This window comes from Hirundo rustica, chromosome 2 (genome assembly GCF_015227805.2).
Source record: "Hirundo rustica isolate bHirRus1 chromosome 2, bHirRus1.pri.v3, whole genome shotgun sequence".
Taxonomy (NCBI): Eukaryota; Metazoa; Chordata; class Aves; order Passeriformes; family Hirundinidae; genus Hirundo; species Hirundo rustica.
In genome coordinates this window covers 78,058,726-78,086,071 of record NC_053451.1, presented here as the reverse complement: position 1 = coordinate 78,086,071, position 27,346 = coordinate 78,058,726, and the positions used below count along the sequence as shown (strand labels likewise).

The window sequence follows — 27,346 nt, the reverse complement described above, 5'->3', positions numbered from 1 at the left end:
GCTGGCATGGAGGCAGCTGCATGAATAAATATGAGGGAGACAAATAGGAAAAAGGAAGTATTAAAGGAACTTGTGCCTGCTGAGGATTACAGGGGAACATAGAGTTTTTATCAGGAAGCAAACAAGAACAGGTGATTAAACAAACAAGGAATACTGAGTCCCTAAGCTCAGAGATAAAGGAGGAATCTTCAAAAAAAGCTTATCCATTCTTAACCCCCTTTTACCTCAATTTATGCAACATGGTGCCGCCTAAATTTGTAATTTCAACTTATATTTAATGCAGTTCTTTCCTTCTCTTTGGATCAACTCAAGTTGCATGGCCACCTGAACAGAGATAAAAATGGGGAGCTAGCTGTGATAGGCCTTCGTGTAACCATCTCTTTTTAGCAGCTGCTCACAGTCGCATGGATTGGGTGTAAGGTGAAATACAGTCTCAGGAATAGAATGGCATAGTTCCATGCAGAACTTTATTCTGAGTGCAAAAATTGCCACAGCCTGAAAAAGCAGGCCCTTTGGGAATCATACCTGTCCTGAGAACAGCATTTTCACAAAGCAGATTTAAAACCTTCTCTCATAAGTCTTCCTTTGAACTCACTAGGGAGAACTCTTGCAGAGTGAAGTCAGTGGAAAAAAACCCACCCAGTTTCATCCTTAGGACAATTCAGAGGAAAATATCTTCAGTTTTCCATTATAAGAACTGGGGGCATCCATGAGACGGGGAGGTTTGAAAAGAACAACTAAAGTTGGTTTCCATGCTGTATGCAATGAAGTGTGGAGGTGATTGCTGTGCATGCCTAATGTGAACATTGTTAAAGAGCAGGACAAATCCAGTGGAAAGAGGGTGACTGAGAGCTATGAGGTACAAACATACCATGGCTGGCTCTCAACATCCCTGGGCAGCACATCCCTAGGAGCCAGCAGAGCACTCCAGGAAGCCACTGCATGTTTACACACCACCTCCAAGACATGTACTATTGGCCATTACTGGATCACTGGGCTAAATGGGGCTTTGGTTGGCCCCAGGGTGGCCATTGATATTCTGAACACCAAGGGAGCCCACAGAGTTAATTCAGTCAGAATAAATTCCACAGAGTTAATAGAGTTATCTAAAACTGGCCTTGACTGGCACTTTCTCTTCAAGCCCACACTTTGCAGCAACTCAGACACATGAAAGATTCTGCCAGGTAGTGTTCTCAGACTACCTAGAGATTATTGGACATTTTACAAGAGTGAAATGTGAGTGAAAGAGACTTTAAGGGCCAAAGTTGTTCTGCAAGAAGATTGAGACCCGGATTCTGTATCCTCCATCTAAAAAGTTACACCCCTCAAATTCCACATCCCCAGAGCCCACAACTACTGAAAAAGGGCAGCCTATTCCCCAACATCCACTGTGAAGCAAAGCAGGCAAAATTCATGGGCCCAAGAGGTATAAGCCACTCTGTTGCCCAAGAGAAATTACTCTGCCCATTTCAGCCATTCTTTCCCACCAGCTCTGGGCACAGTCCTTGAACTCACCTTGTCTTTTAACAGTGTCACACCACATAACCAAGTGATGGACATAAATTCAGCCAGCTAGGACACTATAAACACTCATTTAAATGCTTTCTAGTTTAGACAAAACTAGCTAATCCCCTCTCCATGCTCATCTATAGTCTGTTCAGAATGCTTCACCTGCCAATTGTGAGCAGGTATTACTTATTTCAAGTTGTGAAATGATCCTGAGTCCCTGACATTTGTAAAACATTTAGAGATCCACAAAAGAATTACAGGAAGACAAATGACTACCTATTGCTTCCCAGCTCTGAGCTCATTCTCGTACAAACACCCTGCTCACTTTACAAAGCCTTTTTTTCCTCTTTTTCTAAATAAAGCTGAGGCCATCTTAAAAAGATTATTTTCAGTTCCAGATCTTTCAACACAGCGGATGTTCCTATTTTTTTTTTTCCCCAGTAACCTTTTAACTTGGTAAGCAAGTCTATGCAGAGCTTTCAATAACTTTTTATTCTGTGGTGCCAAATGAGACCAGATAGACATATTCTTAAAAGGCTTTCATGAAAATGCTGATGACCAGTCCACAGTAGTTTGCTGGCTCAACAAAATAGGAGAGTTCAAAATGTTTAGATATGAATGAAAAACTGAAAAAGTTATCTGTAGCAGCAAAGAAGCTTTTGCTTTCTTGTTACCACCATAAAACTTGCAACAGTATCTTCAAGATACCATCTCTGTTACCTGTATTAACTTAGACAACATATCCTGCTAGCAGCTGACCTGCAGAAAGCATATAAATCTGAGTCAAGAAATGACACTAGGACTGAAAATTCAGACATCCGTGCAAACGTAAGAGTTAACTCTAAGCAAAACATGCTTGATTGTATTTTCTAATCTGCCAAACTTTCCCCTTTCCCCCCTCCTAAACATCACCATTCGTTTTAATGTGTTTTTATTTTTTTAATTATTCCAATTCATATACAGCAAAGTGTTGCATGTTTTTGTCTTCACACGTTATATTATATATTAGTATTCCTTTGAAAGGATTTTGTTCTTTACTATTAACAGGACAAGAAAGCCTTGTAAGCAGACTTGCTTATAGTGTCCAGCTTAGAGGGATCTAAATGTGATATATTAAGTGTTAGACATTCACATTATTCAATTTTAAATTAAGCTACTTCAACCCAGGGAGAAATATAAAATCATAAATGAAGCAGTTTCTGAAATTCAAACCTTTGTGTTAGACAGGTCACTTCACAGATTCTTCCAAAGGCATCCAAATGGGAGTCTATAAGGGCTCCAAAAAGGTTTCAGGATGGTTATGGCAGCAGACAAGGCTCTGGCAGTGCTTCCTCAGTGCCCTTTATCTTCCCAACCCACCCACCATCAGGGCTCAGGGCAGTGCCACGAAAGGTCCCTTCACTCACCTCAAGCACAGTGAACCGGATTAGCCCGGAGACGCTTTCATCCTCACATTAAGCTCACCAAGGTCACTTGCCCAGTACAGTTTTGGGAGTGTTTGTGTGACCACACTGGTGACCCAATCATGTGGGGATTCTGCTGGAGGGAGCCTCATTGCTGGCAGCAACGCTGTGGCCAGCTAATGGGCACACATCTGTCCAACTGCTACATCCACCATCCATGGGGTGCACAAGGACGATCTATTTGCATTCTCCTAAAACCCCACATATGCCCCGTTCAGAACAGAGCAGAATGTCCTTCACCAGAGGGAGAAACAAATGCTGCACTACCTCTCAGAAGCCCATGCAGCAGAACCTGGCTTGAAACCAGCAAGTTTCTGGCCTGAATCTGACCCAAGCTCATTAGTCTCTAGCTATTTTTGTCTAGCCTGGAGCATCTCACAGATGAAGGATATTCAAAGCCCAGACAGTCTTCCACAGTGTGCATTTTGGCTCCTCAAAGCTGTAATCAGTCCAATGGGTTGCTGTTGCAACTTTTGCTGGGTTTAAAGTCAAGTATTGCAAAGACAGGCATTGGGAGCCAAAAATGCCCTCTCAGATAAAAGTAAACAGGGTCCATTACATTCCGCTGACCTTTTACTTGGTACCACCGGAACTACAAATATACCACTTCAATACAGGAAAATTTGGATTATGATGCAATTATATTAGTCCAGAAGGCCAGATTAAGGCCACAGCACTGTCACTGGCAGAAGTGATGCAGTGCTCTGCTGGTGCCACATAGGCCTTCTCTCTTCTGCAGCAACTACAGCAACAACTCACATTTCCAACCTGGTACACTGCACAATCAGAAAGATACCAGTGGGAGCACAAAGGAGGGCACGGTATGACACAGAGGCAAGTGTCCCTGGCTGGGATTACAACCTTTGGTCCTAAAGCCAGCTTTTGCTAGCTTAGAAAAATCCTAAAACTACAGAAAGTCTGTGTGAAGGTGCTTCTGGTGACACAGTCACAGGATAGTTGAAAAGGTCCTCTGGATGTCATCTAGTTTAACCCTTGGCTCAAGCAGGGTCACGTAGAGACAACGGCCCAAGGACTATATCTCAGACAGTTTTTGAGTATCTCCAAGGATGGAGACTCCTCAACCTCCCTGTGCAACCTGTGCCAGTGCTTGGTCACCCATCCTCACAGTGAAAAAGTGTTCCCTGATGTTCAGAGGGATCCTCCTGTGGTTCAGGTTGTGCCCACTGCCTCCAGCTCTGTCACTGGGCCTCACTGAGCAAAGCCTGGCTCTGCCCTCTTTGCACCCTCCCTGCAGGCATTTATATACATTGAGGGGATTCCCCTGAGCCTTCTCCAGGCTTATCAGTCCCAGTTCTCTGAGACTTTCCTTATGAGAGAGGTGCTTCAGTCTCTTCATCATCTTAGTGACCTTTCACTGGACCCTCTCCTGCAGCTTCATACTGGTGCTCTGGTAGTCTGATCCATCTGGCAGATACCGACAGCATGCTCCCTTGCCTGCCCTGGAAATCTGGAAAGAAGATGGCAGGCAGGGGAGCATATGTCCCTATGCAGAACAGCAGCTCTTTTGATCAATCAGGGTGTAAAGGAAAGTCTGTTTCAGAGTCCTGTATCTAGTGTTTTTGATGGACTTCTAAGGGAGCAGCTGTAACTACCAGGCACCACCTAAATGTAACATAACTCCATCACAGACTAAAAAAACCTGTCTTTTCTGGGTAGAAAGATGTTTATCCAGAGACTCAGCATGATTTATTTTTACAGCAGGTATACCAAACCAAGACAGTTAAAAGGCTAAGCTTCCAGAGCTCTAGATGCCATGTAAATAAATGCTAAATAATTGCATGCATTAAACTGTGGTTCAATGCTCAGCAAGGAAAATAGCTCTTGTGTTTTTTTTTAATTAAATTCTGATTTTATCTTTAATTCTGTTCTGCTTGCTCATTTATATGAAAAATCATCCCACTTGTTGAGTGTCAAAGCCTTATTCTGAAACTGTATGATTAACATCAGTACTTCCAAAAAGCTAAGTTTTATGTGACTAACCTAAAGTCCCTCAGTCAGCAATATAAGCAAACTGAACTAACCAAGGCACACACACTCTTGCTGGGAACATGTCAATTTACAAACACTCTTCCAAGTAACTGAGATAATGACTGTGAGGACACCAGTCAGCACAGCCCGGAGCTGTGTACTCACAGTGGTCCCGAACAGTTTCCTGTGCACAGCAGGATCACGTAACACATGGGAATGCACAACTCCAACTCATGCTCAGAGCCAAGGAGCTGCAGTTGAAGGCACTGTCATCCCACTGTTGGATTTCCCTCAACCTGTAGCAGAGTTGGTGGGAAGAAACCTGTGCCTCCACCTCTGCTGCTTCAGGCCACTGAAGCAAGAATCTGAATTCTTGCTATAATCCCATACTTCCCAGCAATTTAACCCATTAGACTCAACTAGAAGATGCAAGATGGAAGGCACAGGTGCATGCTCTCTTCTGCATGAGAAAGCATGATGATGGGCAGTGGGACAGAGCAGCACTTCAGCCACCAGCGCTGGGCTGGAGCAGGCTGGCCCTTCAGGATATATGCCCTCCCACACCAGGTCAAAACACGGTTGCTTGCTTTAACTACTTTTTTATACAGGGTTTTGGACTTCTCTCCTCTGAGCAAAGATACCGGTTGTCAGTAAGTTATCCACTGTGATCCCTCAGGATTTCTCTTCATGGTATTATTGGCTTAGTCTGTGACTCCAGTTTTTATTTGCAGACAATAACCATCCCTGAACAAAAACCTCCAGCTTGAATAGCTGGAGACTCCATTGTGGGTGCCCAGTACTAGCAGGGAGACAGCAAGGACAGGTGCATCACGGCTTTGGCCAGGATGATGCAGCAGCAGCACCTCTTTCACTGCAGAGCCACTGTCCTGCCAGCCCAGGGGTGACCGAGTCCTGCTGCTTATCTTCAGCCTCCCAGCCACAGACCTGAGACTTCAGAACATATAAAAATAGTACACAAAAATCCCCTTCTACTGACCTGCTTATTTTTTGTAAAATCAGAGTATTGCCCACTTGCTGCAGACACTAGTCTGCTTGTTCAAAAACATTGGCAGACAACCAATATACAAGAACATCTACAAAGAAGCTGTTACAGTTTATCGTGCAGTAATCCAGGGATTAAGGTCATTAATAGCCCTCTATGACATACTGCCATGACTCCAAAGGTGCTCTTCTGGCTTACAGGATATACAGAACATAACCCCCTCATAAACATTTCCCCTGAGATACTGTCTTCTGGATCTTCAAAAGAAAAGAAATGAGAAAAACCAGAAGGCAGATACCTAGCACAGTATCTTGCATTGCATCAAAAAAAAAAAAAAAAAAAAAAAAAAAAAATCTAATGGAAATAAACCACCCTGAGTTTTCTTATCTTTCAGACTGATGCTTTCACAGTAAAAGAGTTGTTGGTAACTGAAATTTTGATCCTCAGAGCTAAAATAGCAAGCCAAGACATTCTCCCATGCCCAGAAGATAAAGCCATAAATAAAACTTTGAAAATAAAACCTGAAATTCTCAATTCCACCCTTTAATTATTTATATGAAATAAGCTTTCCCCTTCTGTTGACTCAAGAACACAAATATAACATCATGGAAAACACTGTGTACTCCTCAAATCCCAGGGGCTCATTAATCTTCTTTTGTGCAGAACATGAACTATTTTCACAGAATTTTTAAAAATAGTTTTCTAAAGCATGCCTGATGTCATTAGGAAGTCATAAGAAGGTGATGCCCTAACAATATAACTGTCCCTAACAACATAACATAAATATCCTCCAAAGAAGAGAATCCCTTTGCTCTCCCTAAACTTATGCACATATCTGCACTATCCACACATGTCATTACCAATGCTATTAATTTACCTGAGTCTCCAATACAAAGAGAAAACAACCCTTTGTGCCAAATCTGAAGTAATGGATAGACTTTTCTCACTTCTGTTGATCTACATGCAAAAATCTGCACTCTTTCCATATGATTTATTTCTTTAGGACTCTGGGAATGGCATTGTATTGTGCCACTGTGTATTTTCATTTACCATGAAACAATTATAATTCATAAAATGTACTCGGGAGAATACAATGGTCCTACCAGCTGCAACCAATTCTGAATCCCACAGTCACATGCAATTTTTGTAAACAACATAGTGATACTTGAAAAAAAGAACATTAGACAGAAATTTTAAGAGCTTCAGTAAACAAACGTTATGATAAACAACATTTGTTTCAATATACATCTTACCAAGAATGAATCACTCATCATTTCCTATTTTACTTTCACTACGATGTAGTACCATTTTCACCGCACATGCAGTTTCTTTTTCTTACCTTTAAGGAATCAAAGCAGGCAATAACTCTTCCATTTTCAACCTGGCAACTCTTAGGGGGGTGTGCAAATTTGCATTCTTCATCAGAGCGTGAACAAGTTCCCCTCTGAAACTGCCTGCACACTTCTAATGTCAGCCATTTTGTATCTCTTACAGGAGCAACATTCAAAGCCATGATGAGAAGCTGATTTTGAACTTGTAAGTTGCTGTCAGATGAATTATGCCGAAGAAATTTCCAAAACTAATGACAAAGGAAAAGGGGGGGAGGGGGAGTCAGAAAAAGATAACTTCAATTCTAATTGAAAAGAAAGTTAAAAAAACAAACAGTGGGGGACGATTAACGACGTCCAACACACACAAAGCAGAACAAGCAGAGAAAGTTTATCAGCAAGCAGTCACTCATCAATCATTAAGTCCCGCTTGTAGACTTTTGGCTGGGAAAACACATGCTCAGTCGCATTTCTGTCTGTAAAACACGTGAGTTTGTTGATTGTAATCACGGATGCACCGGTTTTAAGCCAAGGTCCATCAATGCAATGGCACTCCTTGATAGAATAGCAGTCCTCTGATGGTTGCTTGATGATATTGATTACACGAGAAAAGCAATGCAGTCATTTGTTCATGTCCCAGGAATAATAATAATAATCCTTTTTCTGCTTTCAGTTTTCCATCAATTGGCAAATGGAGACAGCTGAGATATCTTCTGCCAGGTGTAAGGTGAAGGCAATGTCTGGCTGGCAAAGATGGAGAATACGGGCGTAGCAGTCCTCACTCGTAAAAGTGACTTGGCAAAGGCACTTTTTAAGTCACTGACCTGACAAAACAAATACAGCATCAGTTCACATGCAACTCATTCAAATCAACATTATGAAACCTATAGTTCCTTTTTATCAGATATTAAAAACATACAGCCAAAGTTCACTCTTTTTTTTCAAAAATTAAAAAAAACCCAAGCAAACTCATCCTCCTTAGTGAAGTTACACATGACAAGGGAATTACCAGTTGAAACACGTACTGCAGTAATATTCCAGGCAGCAATCCAAAAGTTGGGAATGATTTAAATAGATGAATGTGGCAGACACAATAATTAAGCATGCTAGTTGTGAAACAATTCAATCAAATGTGCTTAGTCCCCAAAAGAGTATACAAGAACCCGTTTACATTAATTTATCACTTGGCCCTTTAGATTGTGTTACTACATTGTAAGTTGTTACTCATTATTTGTTCTTCCTTAAAAATGAGGATGGTAGTATTCTGCTCAGATTTTCTGTGGCTCCCTCTACTTCTCAAGGGGAAAAAAAACCAAAAAATGCCATTCCAAAATTAGAGGAAATAAAATCTTCCATATGCAGACAACAGAGTTACTTTTCCTGTTAACCTAGAGGTTGTTCCATAAAGGCTTCATGAAAGGGCTCAACCACCAAGTCATCATGCTCCAATGAGTCCTTTCTAATATGAGGCAGTCTTTATCTAAATATTCTTTTGATTTAATTAGCCTTTGTGTACTTCTGCAAATACATCCTTCAGCATCAAAACCTCAGATTCCAATATGGCACTTAAACTATCTGGGGACCATAAAATACCTAGGATATTTTACAGAAAAACAGATCTGAAAATCAAAGGGTTAGATATTACAAAAGATTTTAACCACTAACTATATTTTATACACAGACAGTGAAACCATGAACATGATGTTTCCTTCTACTCAGCTTCAAAGGAACACAACTTTTACTTTGCAAGTACCAGCGAGAAACAGTAGATGGATTATTTTTGTGCAAAAAAAAAGAAAAGGGGAAGGACTGGAAAAAGTGAGATTTTAAAATACGTCAATAAAAATAGTTCTAAAAACACTGTCAGCTTTTCCATGTCAGAACAATTACCATTCCGTGCTTGGATTCACTGGTCTTAATTGAAGTCAGTATTGTTAGTCGAATAAGAATTACTCACACCCAGATGCAGGATCAGATCCCAGTTCTGACTTCAGGTCTTCACATCAAAAGGCTTTTCTGCTGCTTAGCAATACTACCAGAAGGGGTAGTATGTGACCAATACCTACACCAGAAGGTCCTACTGCTAGCATGAATAAATGCTAATTGCTCAAAAATTGAGTTTTAATTCTAATGTACAATAAGATGGGTCTGGATGACACTTAGATAGCTTTACTTGGTCATAAAGAACAAGAAGGCACAAGAGAATAAATACATTTTGAAATAATTCTATGCAATTATAGTGCAGTACATAAATTACAAACTCCTCAAATTAAATATTCCATCAATGTTGTCTGACAGCATCAATGAAGAATGAGATTAAGCTAAAAGCATACAAAGAGGTGAAAAAATACTCATAACTGATGAAAAGGAAAGAGAGGAGGAAAGACAAGAAGAGCCTCTCCACAAGGGCTTGTTGAGCTGATAGCTTGTTGGGCTGATGATTTAGCTGGCTAAATGTAAAAGAGGAAATACTCTCCCTAGAGCCACACATTCCAATTCAGAAATGTCACTAACGGTTTTCAGTAATAGATGTAGGAGACAGATGGAAATTTTGGGAAAAGGGTAAATGTTATACCGCACACTGCTGAAAGTCACAAGTAGTAATACTCTGCAGAGCTGCACACCATAAAATTGACAAAGTTGTTTCTCAAGTAGTAGGTGTTAAGACTGAAAAAAAACAGACACAGCATTTGGCAGCAAAGCAAACAGCACACAGTATAGAAATGGCAGTAGCCATGGTTTTTAAAAAATAAGTGCCCAGCAGAATCACATACAGGATTTGTGAGACTACAGCAAGAATTCATACCAAAAAGCATTTAAGGTTGGAGAGCAGAAGAGTGAAACACACTATCATCCTATTTCTTACCCTCATGCTACATGAAGGTTTTCTAAAGAAAGGGAAGCATGAAAAGTTTGTCTCAAAAATCCACATCTTGTCAAACATAACAATGCCACCTGATTTCTCAAGAGTCATCAGTGTGGCACCAGACATCTCAAGTGCCTCAGGAGTTTCTACTGTTGCACACTCAGGAGAAAGAACTGAGTCCTTTCTGAAGGAGGCCATGCCTTCAGCAGGAGACAAATACAAACATGATGAGGATAATTCGGAATGCTTCATCCCTAGCACTTACGTGACCTACGTGTTCACAACCACAGGCTAGGCAGCTGTCATACCTCCTCTGCCCTTCACCTGCACCAACAGGATGAAGGAAGAGATGCCACCCTGAAAACCTGAACATAAGGGACACAAAACGAGGAGAAGGGAGAGAAAAGACAAAGCAAGGAATAAAATTATGGGAGAAGCCAAGAAAAGTAAAATTCAACATACGAAGAAAGTGCCCAAGAGAAGTAAAAAATGGGAGAGAAAGGTGGGAAAAGGAAATGGCTGGCTGTGAAACAGAAAGGAAGGGAGAGACTTCATAGGAAATGGAAGAAAGATGGAGAAAGTTTGTGAACACTGGAAGAGAGAGGGACAGGAAGAAATTTTAGAAGGAAAACAGAAGAGACTGTAGTTACAGGGAAAAATCCAGAGGTTAGTGTAAACAGGGAAGTAAATAAAGGAAAAGAATGGAATTTACATAAGAAAATATAACAACAATAATAATCCTCAATAAAATGCTTGCCAGATCACATGCCATTATTAGCATTATAGCTTAACCTGACCTTGTGTTGCAAAACCCACCCATCTGGAGAAAAGCAGTGGCTCCAGCAAATGCAAACTCTGCTCTTCTTCCCATTATTTCTAATTGTGTCCCAACATATCAGCTGAAGGTAGCTGTCCTGCCAAAACCAATGGTACCTCACTGGCATAAAGCCCTCAGCATCAAGTGTCCCCTATCCTGGCAGATGGTTTTGTCTGCTTGATGGTTTTGTTTAGTTGTTTTGTTGTCATTATCATTAATGATCCCAACTCAAGACAACACTCCCCACTATAGCTAAACAAACTATCAAAACTTACAAACAAACAGCTGAGCTGCAAAATATTCTTACTGAAAATGAAGGAAGTACTCAAGAACAAATTCTTTTTGTCTTTTTACAACTATTATTATTTATTTTCAGTCTCTCACACAATTGAATCAATGGACTTGATCAAGAATGCACACTTAAAAATGCAAATTTTCGTAGTTCAAGTGAAATGAAATTCGTGGACATGTATTTGTAAAAGCTATTTAGCTTTAGATCCCTTTTAGGATAAGCATCACCTCCCTTTCGCAGAAAGCGAGCAAGGCATAGGAGTAGAAGGCCTTTGTTACAGTTAAGAAAAAAAGATCTTTTAATTATTAAACAGGACAAAGTACACAGACTTTAGAAGTCCACAGAAAAAGTTTCAGAGAAATATGGGGCAGATAGCCTCATCTTTGGAAATTGCAAGTGAATACAAAGCCCTGCCCTATTACAAACCAGTTGGATCTTTCACCTGGAAACTAGGAGCTCCTGCTATCTACAAAATATGAGTAGTTTTACTTAGACAGATCATGTGGCAATGGATTATGCAGTATCTGTCTAATAGTGAAGCTGAGACTTCCTGGACATGATGTATTCATGCTTCAGTGGGTAACATGTAGTAATGAGCAAAGACCTCATCTTCAAAAGTCATCTCTGCAGGCGATGACTTCCAGTGAAGGAACACAGTCTTCTACATGGTCTCACCACAGATCTCTAGAGGAACCACTCAATCCACTCAAAAGGTGTTAAAAGAGTTTTACACTTTTTGTGGTTTAAACATTCATCACATTAAAATCTTCAGCAAGAGATGTCAACACTGGGGGTCAATTTGTTGCTCCTACTGTCAAAATTTATCAACATGATCTCTATATTTCTCCTATAAATTTACCAGAAACTCAAGAATTAAAAAGTTAGAAAACTCTCAGTTGTACTTAAAAGGGACCGTACAGTTTGAAGTATATAAACTCTTATTTCCCAGATAGAAGAGATGTACCAAATATACTTAGTCTTACAGGTCTGATAATTTTTAAACAATGCTCTGTTTTAAAAACAAGGAAGCAAAAAAACCCGAAACACCCCCCAAACCCCAAAGACTTACTATGCTGTGAAAGCAAGGTGAGACTTCTCTAGGTCACTAGCAAGGAGAAACATGTTGACTTACTGACTGCTGCCCAAATTCAATTACACACATGAACTCAGGTGGGAAAAAAACTCATCTTCAGGACCTATCTACAGCCACCAAAACTGACCTGCTGCATACTTCAATGCCAAGACAATGTATTGAGAACTTAGTTTTCAAACCCAGCATGCATATACTGGCACTCTTCAGAGACAAACTGTTTTCTTCGCCAAATGTGAGATTTTTTTTCAGGAAGACCAAGGTGAACTCTCTAACCCCAGGGAAATGATACCGTACAATTTTTAGTCTTTGGCCCAAAGCAGGTTGCTGCTACAGCTTTTATCCATTTACACATAAACAAAAACTCATGTTGTTTTCTCCCAAAAAATCATGTTCATAGTCTTACAATTTCAGGAACTTTTTAACAAAGAAACAATAACAATGACCCTGCAGGAGACACTAGGCCCAAAGAATTTCATGTCAAAATTTTAAGGTCTAGCTGGAAGCTGGAAGCAGCAGAGAACAGGCTCTCTACGCTTAGACAGTGTTAACCATAAGCATCACTAGCTTCACACTCCACAGCACAAGTTCACAAGCCAGCAATGTCTTGACGACATACTACTTTAACTCAGATCCTCACGATGTTCCTTTTTGTTCAGGAAAAAACCTGACCTCTAAGAAATAAATAGTTTAGCCACTTCTTTCAGCCTGGACTTATTAGTTTTGAATCAGTGATTTTACCTGGGTCAGATGATGTGGAACCAAACACAACCACCTCCAGATGCCTCGGGACATCTGAAAACACAGATTAACCAATGTGTCCCACTCTACAGATGCACCTTCAGACTACTGACAAGAACTGTGTTCCTTCAAAAAGCTGATGCTTCTTCAGCAGTTGACCTATTTGCAAAGGAAACTTGCTTTGCATTTCACTATGTTTACAGAAAAAACCCAGTGGAAAGATTCCCTGCATAAGTTTAACACATAGGAATGCTTCTGTAGACAGATCAAGTTACATATCCTGAACATTCACAATGAAAATACAGATATATTCAAAGACTTGACAACTAGCAAGCCTTCACCCTTATTCCAGGTAAGGGTATTCAAATCCCACTAAGTCATACCCTAGTTTGCAGCTGTATTGTATTGTAAGTGGACTCCACTTTCAAATCATTCAGGACACAGACATATGTTTAGGAGACACTGGGGTGCTTTAGTCCAAAAGACGGTACAACTTTGCTTCCGTTTTTTCAACTAAATCTCATTGTTACACTCTTAAATGTCCTTTTTATTCCCCCACTGTTTTTGCTTTAAATAACATTCAAGGCCACCAAACAAACGATAAGCTGCCCACTAGAGACAGCCGCAACCCCACAAGCTCACTCCGCTGTTGCTTTAAATTCTAGCTACTTGCCATTTCCTTGACTCCCCTGTGAAATTCTCTTGAGCTCCCCCAAGCTCCCTGCTGAGGAAAGCAAGACTGCAACTTAATCCCAGGCTACAGCTGGATCTGTTCTGATCTGCCTCATCAGGTACAGAACAACACAGCAGCATAATGCCCCCCTGCCTTACACGTGCCGGCCAACTCTGTAACAGAGACATGGCCACCTGCTCATGTCCCACTCCTGATGGAGTGGGGAGCAGAGCAGGCAGGACATGGCACCCCAGCTGCAGCAGGTCTGGCTCCTCTTTGCAAGCTCCCTTAGCTGCAGTGTTGTATGCCCCAAGACACGCTCCCTGTCTCTGGAAAGCAAGGCAGGCTCTCAGGCACCACATGCTAATTTAAGCCTCATTGTGTAAGAACCCCCACTAGCCAATACAAAGAGGATCCTACATTAAAAGATGCCAACATGAATTAAATAAAAAATAAAACAATTTTACAAATAATGTGACAGTCAGCATGCTTGTTAATCACATTTGAATAAACTACATCTTAAAGAAAGAACATGCAGGAGATTCTCCTGTGGTGGATAGGCTTTTCTCATCCCATCAGCTTTCCAAACCTGGGAAACACAACAAGAAGTGATCCGACAGTACAGAGGTATCATTCAGCAGTGAGTACTATGCCACTTTGTGTTTGAAGTACTTTGTGTTCTTCTCTTTAAACCAATTTCTAATATTCACCTTTTTATATGTACCCTTATACTAGATATCTAGTAAGACTGGACAATGCACAGTAGTTTAGTAGCGTCTGCACAGTTACGTAAAAAGACAGCACTAAAACCAGAATCAAACTTTTGGCTTTCCTCCAAACTATTGTGGAGTCACAAAAATAAAAATCCCTAAATTCAAGAAACAAGAGAAAATAGGAGAGATGTTCCTGAAACATCATCCATTCTTTGATGAAAAATATGAATGAGAAATTTTTCTGTCATCATAACGTTTTTAAGAAGAGCCATTCAATTACAGTAGATCATGATCAATGCATTTTCTTCTAAAAATTTGAAATTTACTAAACTTACCAGTATTTCTTTAATAATTTTCAGGGTTTTTTTTCCACTTTAAGATGTTACACAGCTCCCATGTGGCACTGAGGAAACCAGTACTGCGCAAATGAGGAAGAAGCCAGAACTGCCATATCAAGGAAGCAGCCCATTTGCTTGATCAGGTGGCTGGTAGCCAAAAATACTAAAATTCTAATCCTGGGTCATGTATTAATTCAACAAGAACCAGCTGAAGTCAGAAGTGTCAGGACTTATAAAAAAAACATCATTTGTTTTATTTGCTTGACTTGGAGATCAACTATTGCAACATCTCTTTGCCTGTTATACAACCAGCAATGAATACTCATGAACTGTAATTCAGATGAACACTTTACACAGGGACAATCCTAACTATTTTAGTTAAGCTGACTGAAGTCCAGGGACAGACTAGAAAACACCAGTCTGCTTTATTTAAACTGAGCATGACCTTCAAATCAGTTTTGCTAAATGAGCCATATTTTCCTTGTCACGATCACTCATGTGCCAGGTTCAGGCTTTTTAGTATGTCCCCCACTATTTACAGTATGGCAATGAGCTTCTTGTTAAAACCTGCCGCTTCCCTTTGAAGCTGGCTTTACAATATAATAACACTAATGTCCTTTGTCCCTGGGGAAGTAGGTGAAGAGGAAGGTGTACCACTGACTGTGAAAAAACCAATGCAGCCTGGGACCTTTTCAGCAACCCACTGTACTACTTTGCTAATGGACTGTGAAATATTTCTGCTGAACTTTAGGTCAGTGGATGACTACACCCCACAAGAGTATTTTCTATACCAAAATGCTTCGAAGTCATGCTGGAAAAACTAATGCTTATTATGCTTCAGTTAAAATGCAATTGCAGAAAAGAGTTTTCTTCTTCTAGCAAACTACTTCTGTTTTTATTCTACTCCTCCTCTCTTGGATTGTACCTTCTAACAGTTTTTAACTTAAACACCTTCTAAGTCCAAATTAACCTGATTTTATCCTCTAGGTGTATGAATTTCATACACAAAATTCTGTTCCCACTTTGACAAGAGGGCAAAAGCAATTTCTGTTTCTGTGCCTCAGCAAGCAGAGTTAATCATCCCCGGCAGCAATGACGTTATCACTTGGCCTCTTGTGGACACAAATGTTTTGCTTTTGGCAGAGTGCAGCACGTAATAGCTATTAATCAAACCCAATTCCCCAGGAAAGAGTACCCCAGTACATTAGGAGCTTCCACTCACACTCAGCTGCAAACATGCATTGTATTTATGTTTTTTCAGGACTGTAAAATATTTATAGGAAAGTGTGCTTATGTACTGTGAAATTTTTATAGACTGGCATGGAGGGAACATGTGATCAAATGACTGTTCTCACCTGCCAAAGGACTGATAACATGCTGTTACACAGGAGCACAATCTAAGAGCTCAGGCTGTTGTCAATTTTTTTATTTTCTCTAGCCCAGTTTTGCTCTAAGCCAAGAAGGCAGAAAATCTTGCTGAGGTATTTGTTTATGTGACAAACATCCCTTATGTGACAAGCATCCCTTTGCACTGAAAGACAAGGATAAGTCTGAATAAACCAAGGACTGTATATAAATTAATGACATGTTGAATTCACAAGCTGCATATGTTTTAAGACTGCCAAAAGCATTATTAATAATATTCTCCAGCAAATTATCCAGCTCTGGGAAGCTGGATGGCACATCCAAACCAAACTCCTGAGGCGAGGGCAGCAAGAGCACTACCTAATGTTGTTAACTCCGACTGTCTCTTAAGTGCTAAACCCAGTCTGCTGAACAGATTTCCTATACTAAATTCAAGCAGCATCACTGTTCTGAGATAAAATACCTTCATTCTTCTGCCATTTTCTCCACCTTTTAACTGAGTACAGGATAACAACAGACACAAGGATGACCTTAGCAGATCAGCCAAATAGTCCATCTTGCCCAAAATGCAGCCTGTGACTGGGTTACACTACTAGATGTCTTCAGAAGAGCGCAGAACCAGGGTAGGCAGAGCGTGATAATTTCCATGAACTTTCTCCCAACAACCTGTAACTGATGTCTTTGTATTTAATAGGTATCGCTGAATTTTGATTCCATGGATTTCCTCAACCCCTTTTTCAAATGCTGCACTGTCAGAAATGCTCTTTATAACGTGCATGAAAAGTAAGATACCAAGAGGAAGCCTGACTGGCTCTCAAAATTGTTGACAAAAGCACAGACTCTCAAGAGAGGAGATATGGATATGGATGAAAACACTTCAGGACTTCTTTGGAGATCTGCAAAAATTTGAAAACCACATTTGGAGCTGGGGAGTAAGACGACTGATTACAAAAGCCTTCAAGAGAATCTGTGTTGTTTTACCAGTACTCCTGGATGTGTTAAGCTAAAAGCTCCAGCACAAGTGGAGCTTGGAGAAAAAGACTTTTAAAACCACTTTTACCACAAGAGGAAGAAACATCAAGACTCCTTCCTCTGCAACCCAAGCTGCATCACCTAGGAACACTCCCAGAAGTAGGGATCTTTCTTAGCAACACAATGGAGAGGGAAGAAAATCTGAAAGCTTGCTGAAAGGAGCCTAAGCAAGGCACTCTTGCATTCTACCAGAGCATTTCACAAGCATCTCAAACACATTTTGGAAGAAGCAACTTATCACAATGGCAAAGTGCTTTTGGCAGGGAAAAGAAATCCTCAGTAAGTGTCTTTAGTACTCAGAGGGTTGCCCAAGCAAGCCTTCATCAGAGTCCATTTTATCACAAGGATTCAATTCCCCTTTTGCTCCATTAGTAGTGTGCACGTTAACACATAACACCAGTTTTATTTACTTCCAAAACTAAAGAAATCCACATGATGAAGAATATATGCAAGCGCTTTACTGCTTAAATATCTCACAGGACATACTGCAAAGACTGATTAGGTGCCTATGCCAGAATACTTCATATCTTACAGCAGTTAAAAAGATGGAACAGCAACCTAACTTTAAAGTCACCTATAGAATGGCAGATAGTTAAGAAGTACCTTCAAAGATGATTTATTTTTATATTTTTTAAGTAGTGTTTTTATACTAACATTCAGACAGCAACTAAAATCTCCCACTAAAAGCCATTTTTTACAAAGACCCTTCCCAGTTAAGAAAAAAACAGATATGGGGGTTTTACCATAGCCTTCAAGAAAAAAAAGTAGTATTTAACAGGTTGGTTTCTATCGGTCTCTTTTGAAGGTAGGTTGCCTTTGTGTGTTGGAAACAGAGATGGCTTCCTGCCAGATTATCTTTGGTCCTCCAAGGTGAAGAAAGAAAATATTTAATAATGTTATACGTGAAGACGACAGTAAGAAACTTTATTTTCAAAATTCATGCATTTGTCCACAAGAAAATAACAACAAAAACCCTAAACAAAACCAAGATTTAAAACTTCAAAGGCTACCTGTGTTGTATTTGACAATACATAATGCAAACTCATTTTTTCTGGAATAAAATAAATTTGCATTTAGTGAACCACTATTCAGTTGTAAAATAGCTATCACAAGTTCAGAAAGAAAATGCTTTTCTCCTAAAATTGTTTTGGCAGCTCGTGGCAGCGAAGACAACAAGAGCTTTTCTCATATGACTTGCAACTTCTGGTTAATGTCTGTTTTCCTGGAAGTCTTGAATACTTCTATTTAATCCTGAGGCAAATAACAGAGTTACAACTGGAAGAAGTGCACAATAACCATCTGCAGACATTGCCTACCAAGTAAACATTTATTTTTTTTTCCCCCCCTGGGATCCAGGATGATGAATGTAGGGTTTGGTGTGCAGTGCTGCTACTGACCTTCCCTTTTGCTTGAGCACCAATTAAGAAGCACTGACCCAATAAAAATGGGTCATATCGATCTGTTGTTTTGATTTGTGTAACATGTCTCCCTCAGTCCAAAAAGCTCACCACCCGTTGCCACTTGAAGAAAGTTACTTTTCAACTCAGTTTCATTTTAAAGAATAACCTTCTTTTTTTTCCTTTTTTTTAATTTACAACTAAAAGGAGATAAAGTACTTGAACACAGAAAGGCTACAGAGACATAAACTCAGAAAGTTTATTGTCCTACAGTAAGGATATTGGATGAGTTCATATTAATTTTTCTACCACATATATAGTTCATTTGTCTGTAACAGTAAGAGGACATAAACTATATTCAGGTTTCTGTAAGGGAAAAAAAACCCAAACCACAACAAAAATTCCAGCCCGTATCTTTGAAAAGCAGCTTCAATATATAGAGTCTTTGCATTAATTTCTCTTAGCTTAAAAGTTGAAAAGGGAATGGATTTAGGCAGCCATACTGACAGGTTAGGCAGTCTGTGTCTGTGTCTCAGAGCCAGGAATGTCCCCACCTTAAATCAAACATTATCTCAATATTCAAATTACAGCCTCTATTTTAACTCAGCTATTTATTATGAAGAGAGAAGTAGGAAAGAAAAAAAGTCTTTAAAATGTTGAAAAATCAAGTGCTTTCATGCTTTCACACAATGAATTGCAATGTTTTGCAGTGAAAACTGAGTACATTTCCTATATATGGTTTGACAGAGCCCTCCTCCAGACCTTTTCCTACTATCTCTGCTTACCTGTAATTGCAGAGATGTCTCTGTCCTGCTGGGAATGGCAGAGCAGGTAAGCACAGCCTGGCATTTGCCAGCACTTCCAAAGCAATGGAGATGCTTCTGACAATTGAGCACAGGCAACTGCCTTTTGGCAAGAGACAGTTTTCAGCTCACATTGCAGTGGAAAATTTGGACTGGTTAAAAGTAAGTCTCGACATTTTTGTCCTTTTCAGAAGCTTAATTCATTTGTGGTAGTTCAAGCTTAGTGGAAAAAGGATATTTAAAGACACACTTTGTTTTGCACTTTACAATATGTATTGCCTTGCATAACTTCTGTGTTAAACCATAACTTAAGAGCTTTCTTTAACCATGAACAAATATCAATTCAATATACAATACTATCTTTGAAAGACAGTGTCAAAATTTCTGTGTTACAAAGTGAACAAATAGCAAAAAAGAAAAACTAAATTTGATTTGGTCAAGTAAGTAGCATCATCAACACCACTCAGAGATAAAAAACCTACATAAATGTAAGAAGTGGACTGATGCTGCTATGCTTACATACATTTCTATTCCAAAAACAAGTTTTCAAAGATGACTTAAACAAGTGTTTTAAATGTTCCTCATTTTAGTGCAATATTTGCTTGGCTTTTAAATAAGAGCTTTTACAACTTCTAACCTTCAGCCTGTACATGCTCCCATTCTTGACACCTGGCAGGAACTCCTTCCATTTCATACAACATTTCCAGGAAAAAACAGGTGAGACACAAAGTCAAACCAGACCAGAAAACAAAACCCAAACGGGGAAAAAACAAAACAAAACAAAAAAAACAAAAAAAAAAACAAAAAAAAAACACCCCAACCACAAAAAACAACAACAACAACCACCCAGTTATGCCCTCTAGTCATCCTCTGCAACTTTATGGGCTGCAAAGTTTGCACTACCAATATTTGGCTTTCACAGAGATAACTGCTTTATAACAATGCACAGGTTCTAGAAATCCTGAAAACCTACTTGAATGGGTCTTCTCCACATCTACCCTTCTGTCCATAACTTGAAAGAACAGAAACCATGGTACTACTTTATAGAAACTAAAAAGGACTGTCTGCTACAAAAAAACACCACCCCCCCCAAAACAGGAAAAAATCCCAACAAAAAAACCCCCAAAACAGCCAACCAAAAAAAACCCCAAAGCAAAAACCCCCCCACAAAAAAAACCAAAAAACCACAAACCCCAAAAAACCCCCAAAAAATCCACCCCAAACCCACTAGCCCTTGGCAAAAAAAAAAAACAAAACAAAAAAACAAAACAAAACAAAAAGCAAACCCCAACCCCCCCCAAAAATTATACACTGAAAAGACAGAAAAGAGAGCGACATCAAAGATGCAGTAGTATTCCAGCTCGATGCTGTCTTATTAAAAAAGTTCACTCAATTTACATATTGAGGGAGTGGTCAATTTAATTATTATGGTTCTGTAATGTTGAATAGAAATCCACAATTTAAGGTCCCATATTTTTTCACCATATGAACAAAGTCCATCAGGAAAACAAAGAATAATTCTGCATGATGTACCCTGAATTTGCTACCTGCAAAACTGGAGTCAAAGTAACCACACAAATTAAATATATATATATATATATATATACACACATATAAAAATCAGAAAAGTAGAAACCTGTCCACAAATTTTAATGCCCTATTTCAGGAAAATAATTTTTTACCTTCCAGTGAAGCACTTCAAAGGTTATAACCATCACATTTACCTTTCCCCTAAGTGAAAAGTATGCTGATGTTTTGGTGATTGCAGACCCGGATGGGTGAGATACAGGTGGCTATCTTCACCAAAGCAGAATATTACTACTGAGTCTGTTTTAATTTCATCTCTCTTTAAGGAAAACAACAACAACACCTCCTCCCCCCCCACCCCCCCCCCCAAAAAAAAGACAAAACAAAACAAACAAAAAAACCCATAACAACAAAAAAAACCCCCACCCAAATCATCACCACCTTATATTGATTCCTATTACAAGAATCTTCAAGTTTAAGAACAGAACCCTACTAGAGCACAACTATCTCTTGCCCATTTCACTGGAAATATGAAAACATCAAGCGCATTTCATAAAACTTTATCACCTACAAGTATGTTTACAAGCAACTGTCTGTTTTCATTAAGGAGTACAATTCTGACAATGGTACGGAAGAGCTAGGAAATACAAATCCTAAAAGCTCAAAATTAAGCAAAATGAAAGCAAGTTAATCATCTCATCCTTGTAACCTGATGATTTTTGTGGAACTCAGCTACTGTGATGACTTAGGCCTCATGGATGTTAAAGAAATTTAATTTAAAAGACCAGCTAAAAGTGCTAAGCATTTGCAGACAATATGAAGACTGAAGTCAGAGCAGAAGCTCATAACAAACTCACAAGATTAAATATCATGTTTTACTTCTAATAATATACTGTAATTTTCATAATTAGGCCTGCCAAGAGAGTTTCCTTCTTTGCTTTGCAACAACAGCCATAACCAATGAGTTAACATAAAATTTTTGCGAAGTCATACCTGAAGCCAACTGTGAAGAGTTACAAAAAGATCTCATTATCATGAGTTCACTGCGTGATAAAATGACATCAGTTTTAACGTAAAGATAGGCACAATAATGCCTAGGTGAGGGGAAAAAACAGACCAATAACGAATAGCAAACACACAACACTAGGTTCCAACAAGACACTGCTATAGAGGAAAGATCATGTGGACGTTAGAGGCAATTCGATGAAGACTTCTGCAAAATACTCAGCAGCTGATGGAGTACAAAACCAGCAGAACATTTGGCACTATCAAAGGAAAACAATAAAGGATTACACTAGTGTGTACAGTCATGGAGGATGTAACTCTAGAATGATAAAAGAGTGAGAGAACAGTACAAACACTCTCAGCACTGTGGAAAGGCTTACATGTACAAAGAGGAAACAGCAAGGTTTTGACAACAGAAAGCATATGAAATTCATATAGATTGATGATGAGGATGACCAGATTTTGAATAGGAGGCAAGGAGTGTTCAGTCATTTACCTGTGGGGAAGCCATGGAAAAGACAGCTGTTTTTGCACACAGCAAACAGCACAAGAGTGAAGTTAAATGGCAGGTGTCGAAGGTCAAAAATACCAACAAGTTCAAAAATAACTTTTCAATAGAAAATCAGATTATCTAAACAGTCACCAGAATCAACAATGGCTACTATTTGAGAAGGAAAGCCCTCCTCAAAAAGCTTCTCGCCCCTGTTAGCTCAAGCCCCGTGCCAGTTAAGGCACTGCTGTCTTCTGTCTTCCTCATTTTTGGAAGGCGGCTCCTTACAAGCAGCCCAGCTCTGCAACCAAGACTGGCCTACAAATCCATAGGGACACACTGATCCTTCAAGCCCCACCACAAGAAACTCAACACTTTCATCTCGTATTTCAAACGAATGTATTTCAGAGATGACAGACTCATCCCACCTAGCTTTGAGCACTTAAATGAGTCACTGGTGACCAAAAAGCGCTATCTCCTTCACCCTCCTTGTGCCAAAGGGGAGACAAACACCTGGGGCCACCACGAAGCCACCAACCTAACTGGACAGACACATGCCCAGAAGGACCAGCAGATGGATTGTGCCACTGTCTCTGGACTCCAGAGGAAAGATTTACCAACTCGAGAGAGCAAACAAACCCAAGCACAAACACAATTGCTCTCAGGCCTTACTTTCTCACCTCTCAGTTGTGTCCTCCTCCTCAAGAAACTGGAGAAAGAATCTGGGAGAGAGCCAGAGTGAAAAAACAGAGAGATGAGAGGGAGAGCATCCCTCCTGCGCTACAGAAGGGTCCAACCAGTTCTAGCTCCACGGATGAGGTCCAGGTCCAGGATACAGATTCAGTTGCAGGTATCTTTTTCCAGCTCCGCCCACCAAGAGGGATGTTGTGGCTTCTTACCACTTAGGACCTTTTACACCAAGGATTAAGCTGAAGGCTTGTTCCCCGCTGGCATTTCCACTTCAAAGAGCTGCTACTGTGGATACTAAAGCCTTTGAAAGTGGCCTCACTGCACAGTCCTGAGCATTAAATGAGGTCTTTAAAAAAAGGAGGGGGGGAAAGTGGAAAGTGCACTGGCTTTATAAACACATCAGTGGGGCCACTTTCAAAGCCTTTCCTGCCATCTTCAATGTGACAGAGAAAATCTTAAGAGTTTTTTAGCCACCACCCCAACTCTTAAAATTACGGCAATAAAGTAATCCATCCCCAAAATATTTCCCAGCATTAGCAGAGGGGAGCTAAAATACACAAGGGAATGGTAAAAAAAAAAAAAAAAAAAAAAAAAAAAAAAAAAAAAAAAAAAAAAACCAAACAGAAAAACCACATGAAGAAAAAAAGTTTTTAAAGACAAGCACTAGACTCCAGGACAGCGGCGCGCCGTGCTGGCAGAGCATGTTCAGCATGCCAATAAGGACTGCAGCACTGCAATCCCCAGCACCAGCAGCCCACGCACAGGCGTCCTCCTCTGCAAAAGCCTCATGCCAGCTGGAGGAGGTGCCCCAGGCCACACCACTTGTTGGCTACGGGATGAGGAGATGAGGGTGGGAAAGCTGGCACTGGTCTCCTCACGGCAGAGAGAGGCTGTAGCAGGGGATGCTGTGCCACAGGTGAACACAGCCGACAGAGAAATCCCACACGTGTTATCACAGCCTTTTAAGTAAATAAGAGCGAGGCAGTGCTGAAGTCCTGAATCATTAACTGGGTGCAGAGGTATGCTCCTGCCAGCAGTGAGCATGCCTGTCCTGCCAGGGGCACAGCCAGAGGGGTCTGCTGACAAACCAAGGCAGCTCTAGGCTTGAAATATGCATATAGCTGCTGATTACAGCACTGCAGATAGACTGAAAAGTGGAAGGAAATACACAAAAAATATTTAAATAGACTAAAACGGGGCTTTGCTGTCCTAGGAGGCAGCCACTTTACCCACCTTGACATTAGCAGGAGTGTCCCACAGAGAGATGCCAAAGGAGACTGAAGGCACAAACCTGGCATGCTGAAACCCAACACTGAAATATCATCCTTCTGAACAATGGAAAATAATGGAAATCTTGCCACTTGGAAATTGTAGGTTAGTTTTAGACTAAGTTCAAAACACTGCCCATGACACCTACTAAGTACATAAATCATGACAGATTTAGAAAACTAGGGACTCGGGCCTGAGCCATTCAACATACTTGAAGCATATATAACAGAGCAGTAGGGGGAAAAAACCCAAAACAACGACATAAAATTCCTCAGAAACTCAAGTTAAAAAGTATTCAGTCTGGAAAGGAGTGAACACTAGAGAGTTAAAAAAACCCAAAAAAATTATTTGCCAGGCCTCTTAAAAGCGATCATACACAAAAAACTTACTGAAAAGTCGCCTTCAGAATTCCCACCAAAAACAAAAAAACAAAAACAAAAACAAAACAAAAAAAAACCACACACACAAAAAAAACCAAAACAAAAAAAAAAAAAAAAAAAAAAAACACCAAAAACAAAACAAAAAAACCCAAAACAAACAAACAAAAAAAGCGCGCATCTCTAATGAAATCCTAGCTTTCTCCTTCTATAAAACTACCATGGGAAAACATTTCTGCATTTTTACTTACTTGTACTCTCTAATTCTGCCTACTGTCAGAGGTGCTGTACTCCCTGCAGGAGAGAAGATTTTACAGCTCATGAACCTCCAGACTGACCTTGTCTATATTTATGAGTTCAGCAATGCATGATACTTAGATCTTCCCAAAATGTTTATCATCCACTCAGAAACTGATGAAAAAAAAAAAAAAAATCATTGATCTAAACCAGAAAAAATTAATAGACTCTGATACAAACCATCTGTTCCTATTTCTTGATCCACTTCTTTATGCAACTGTATCACTTAATCCCTCCCACCATCTTTATTAGCTATTGTCTTTGTATTACAAAAAATCACAAAGATGAAGAACTGTATTTTTATGAGTGTGTATATATTATGTATGTGTGTATGTATTTGTGGACATATATCTACGTGTGAAAAAGGAGGGAGGATAAAAAAAAGGAAAAAGAAGAAAATAAATAATAAAAGGAGCGTGAACCTCCGCGTTTGTCAATTTGTTTACAGCTGAGCTCTTCTAACTGGCAAAGTTTCAGGTATCACAAGCCCACCAGGTCCTTTGCCAGACTCATGACTACAGGAATCCTACAAGTCCTCTGCAGAAGCAGCAAACTGCACACTGGCAGTTCTCAACAGCTTTAGTAATCATCAGTAGCACAAAGAGTTTCCTACATAATTAGTATTTCTTTGTGTTAGCTATAAGGATTTTGCATATAATCCCTTGTTAGGTATGCTCTTCAATCTTCACAGCTCCAGACTTTTCCTTTTTTAGCACGCCTGAAATACTGAACTAAGAACTTGACATCACCGGCATTATCGGAGAGAGAGCTCTGTTTTAATGGCCCGATTACAAAAGAATAATAAAAAATTGTGGTGATTAAGAAGTTGGCAGATTCTAGAAAGGGGCTGCATAACTTCTTTTTCCTCGTGCACCCTCTACTCCAAACAAAACCAAAAGTTTCGTTTTAAAAGAAGACTTTTTAAAAAGAACTCTGTATATCAATAACCAACAACTGTCACTGCATTTGCTAATAATGTATAAGGAGATTAGTTTAATTAGTCAAACAATTAGTTAATACTTCTATTATTTGAACTAGTTTTCAGCACTGACATTCTCTTGAAATTAGTTTTACTTTCCTCAGGCTATAATTTCAGCCTGTTTACAGACCAGTTACATAGTACTGGTGCACATTAGTTAACCATAATACATTGTATTAAACATATCAAATTTGCTTCACAATCAAAGGTTCTAAAAAGAAAATACATACTAACAATTTTTAAAACAAGTGATTTAGTTCTTTTTTGCTAAAACTTTGTAACAGCCATATTCATTAAAAAAAAGGGAGAAAATTATTTGACTTTAAAAAAAGTGTTTCTTCCCTGGAAGAGAAAAAAACAATCCTCAAAGTCAGAAATTTCTAGTAAAATTAGGAAGCACGGTATCACTAATAGCTATCACATGAAATTTAAATATTAGCAATGTGTTAAAACTGTATGCAAAATAATTAATAAGTAATTTCAATTAAGCACTTTTTCTCATTTCTTAGTATCATAAAACCTGAACATTTCACAGAGCTTTTATAAATAAATACAGTACAGATTATTTCTGACATATTTCTGAGCAACAAAGAAGATTAATTCACAGCAGAGGTGATACCGAGTGCCGGAAATCCCATGCAACATTAAAAACCATTTTTCTTGCCCACAAAAAAAAGAAAAAAAAAAAAAAAAAAAAAAAAAAGAAAAAAAAAAAAAGGCACATAATTCTCTTACATTCCTGTAAAATGTCAGTTTACAAGTTAAGAAGCTGATTTGCCTTTATAAACGCTCTACTGCCAAGCACTATACTTTAGGACCTCTAACTCATTAGAAAATTCTGTCTTAGGAAAACAGAGTAATTGTAAACAAAGTAATTGTCCCTTGAAAACAGACTGCACACTGTCAGGTTACCATACTAACAGCTCTGATAAAACACACAGAGATAAGCAGAAAAGATACTACCAAATGAAAAGAGGTACCAGAATCTGGTCCAAAATACTTTTAATACCAACTATTTACATAATAAATGTAAATACAGAATATTCAGTACCACCTCTTCTCTCCAAGATGAAGGTTCATTTACCATATAAAGTAGTAGTATATATGCACTTAGACCCGGAAATATTTTTTAATCCTTTTGTCTGTCAGTGGTTTGAAACAAATGACTTGACTAAGTGATGAATGCAAATTTTAACTTTGGTAGTCAGGCATAACATGGATAACACTATACATTGTCATCTTCAAGATATGGAAACCAGACACTGAAATTATCTGGAAGTAAGAGACTGCCTC

The 27,346-nt window shown here is 39.4% G+C and overlaps 1 protein-coding gene across 15 annotated transcripts in view; it reads right to left on the bottom strand.

The window, feature by feature from the left end:
* Nucleotides 1-27,346, bottom strand: part of MBNL2 (muscleblind like splicing regulator 2) — a 107,276-nt gene that overhangs the window by 61,097 nt on the left and 18,833 nt on the right. For all 15 annotated transcript variants that reach the window (XM_040056662.2, XM_040056666.2, XM_040056675.2 and 12 more), the window contains exon 2: nucleotides 7,304-8,116. In XM_040056662.2, the coding sequence (XP_039912596.1) occupies nucleotides 7,304-7,477 (174 nt within the window). In that variant the 5' untranslated portion in view covers nucleotides 7,478-8,116. The remainder of the gene's footprint in view (nucleotides 1-7,303; nucleotides 8,117-27,346) is intronic.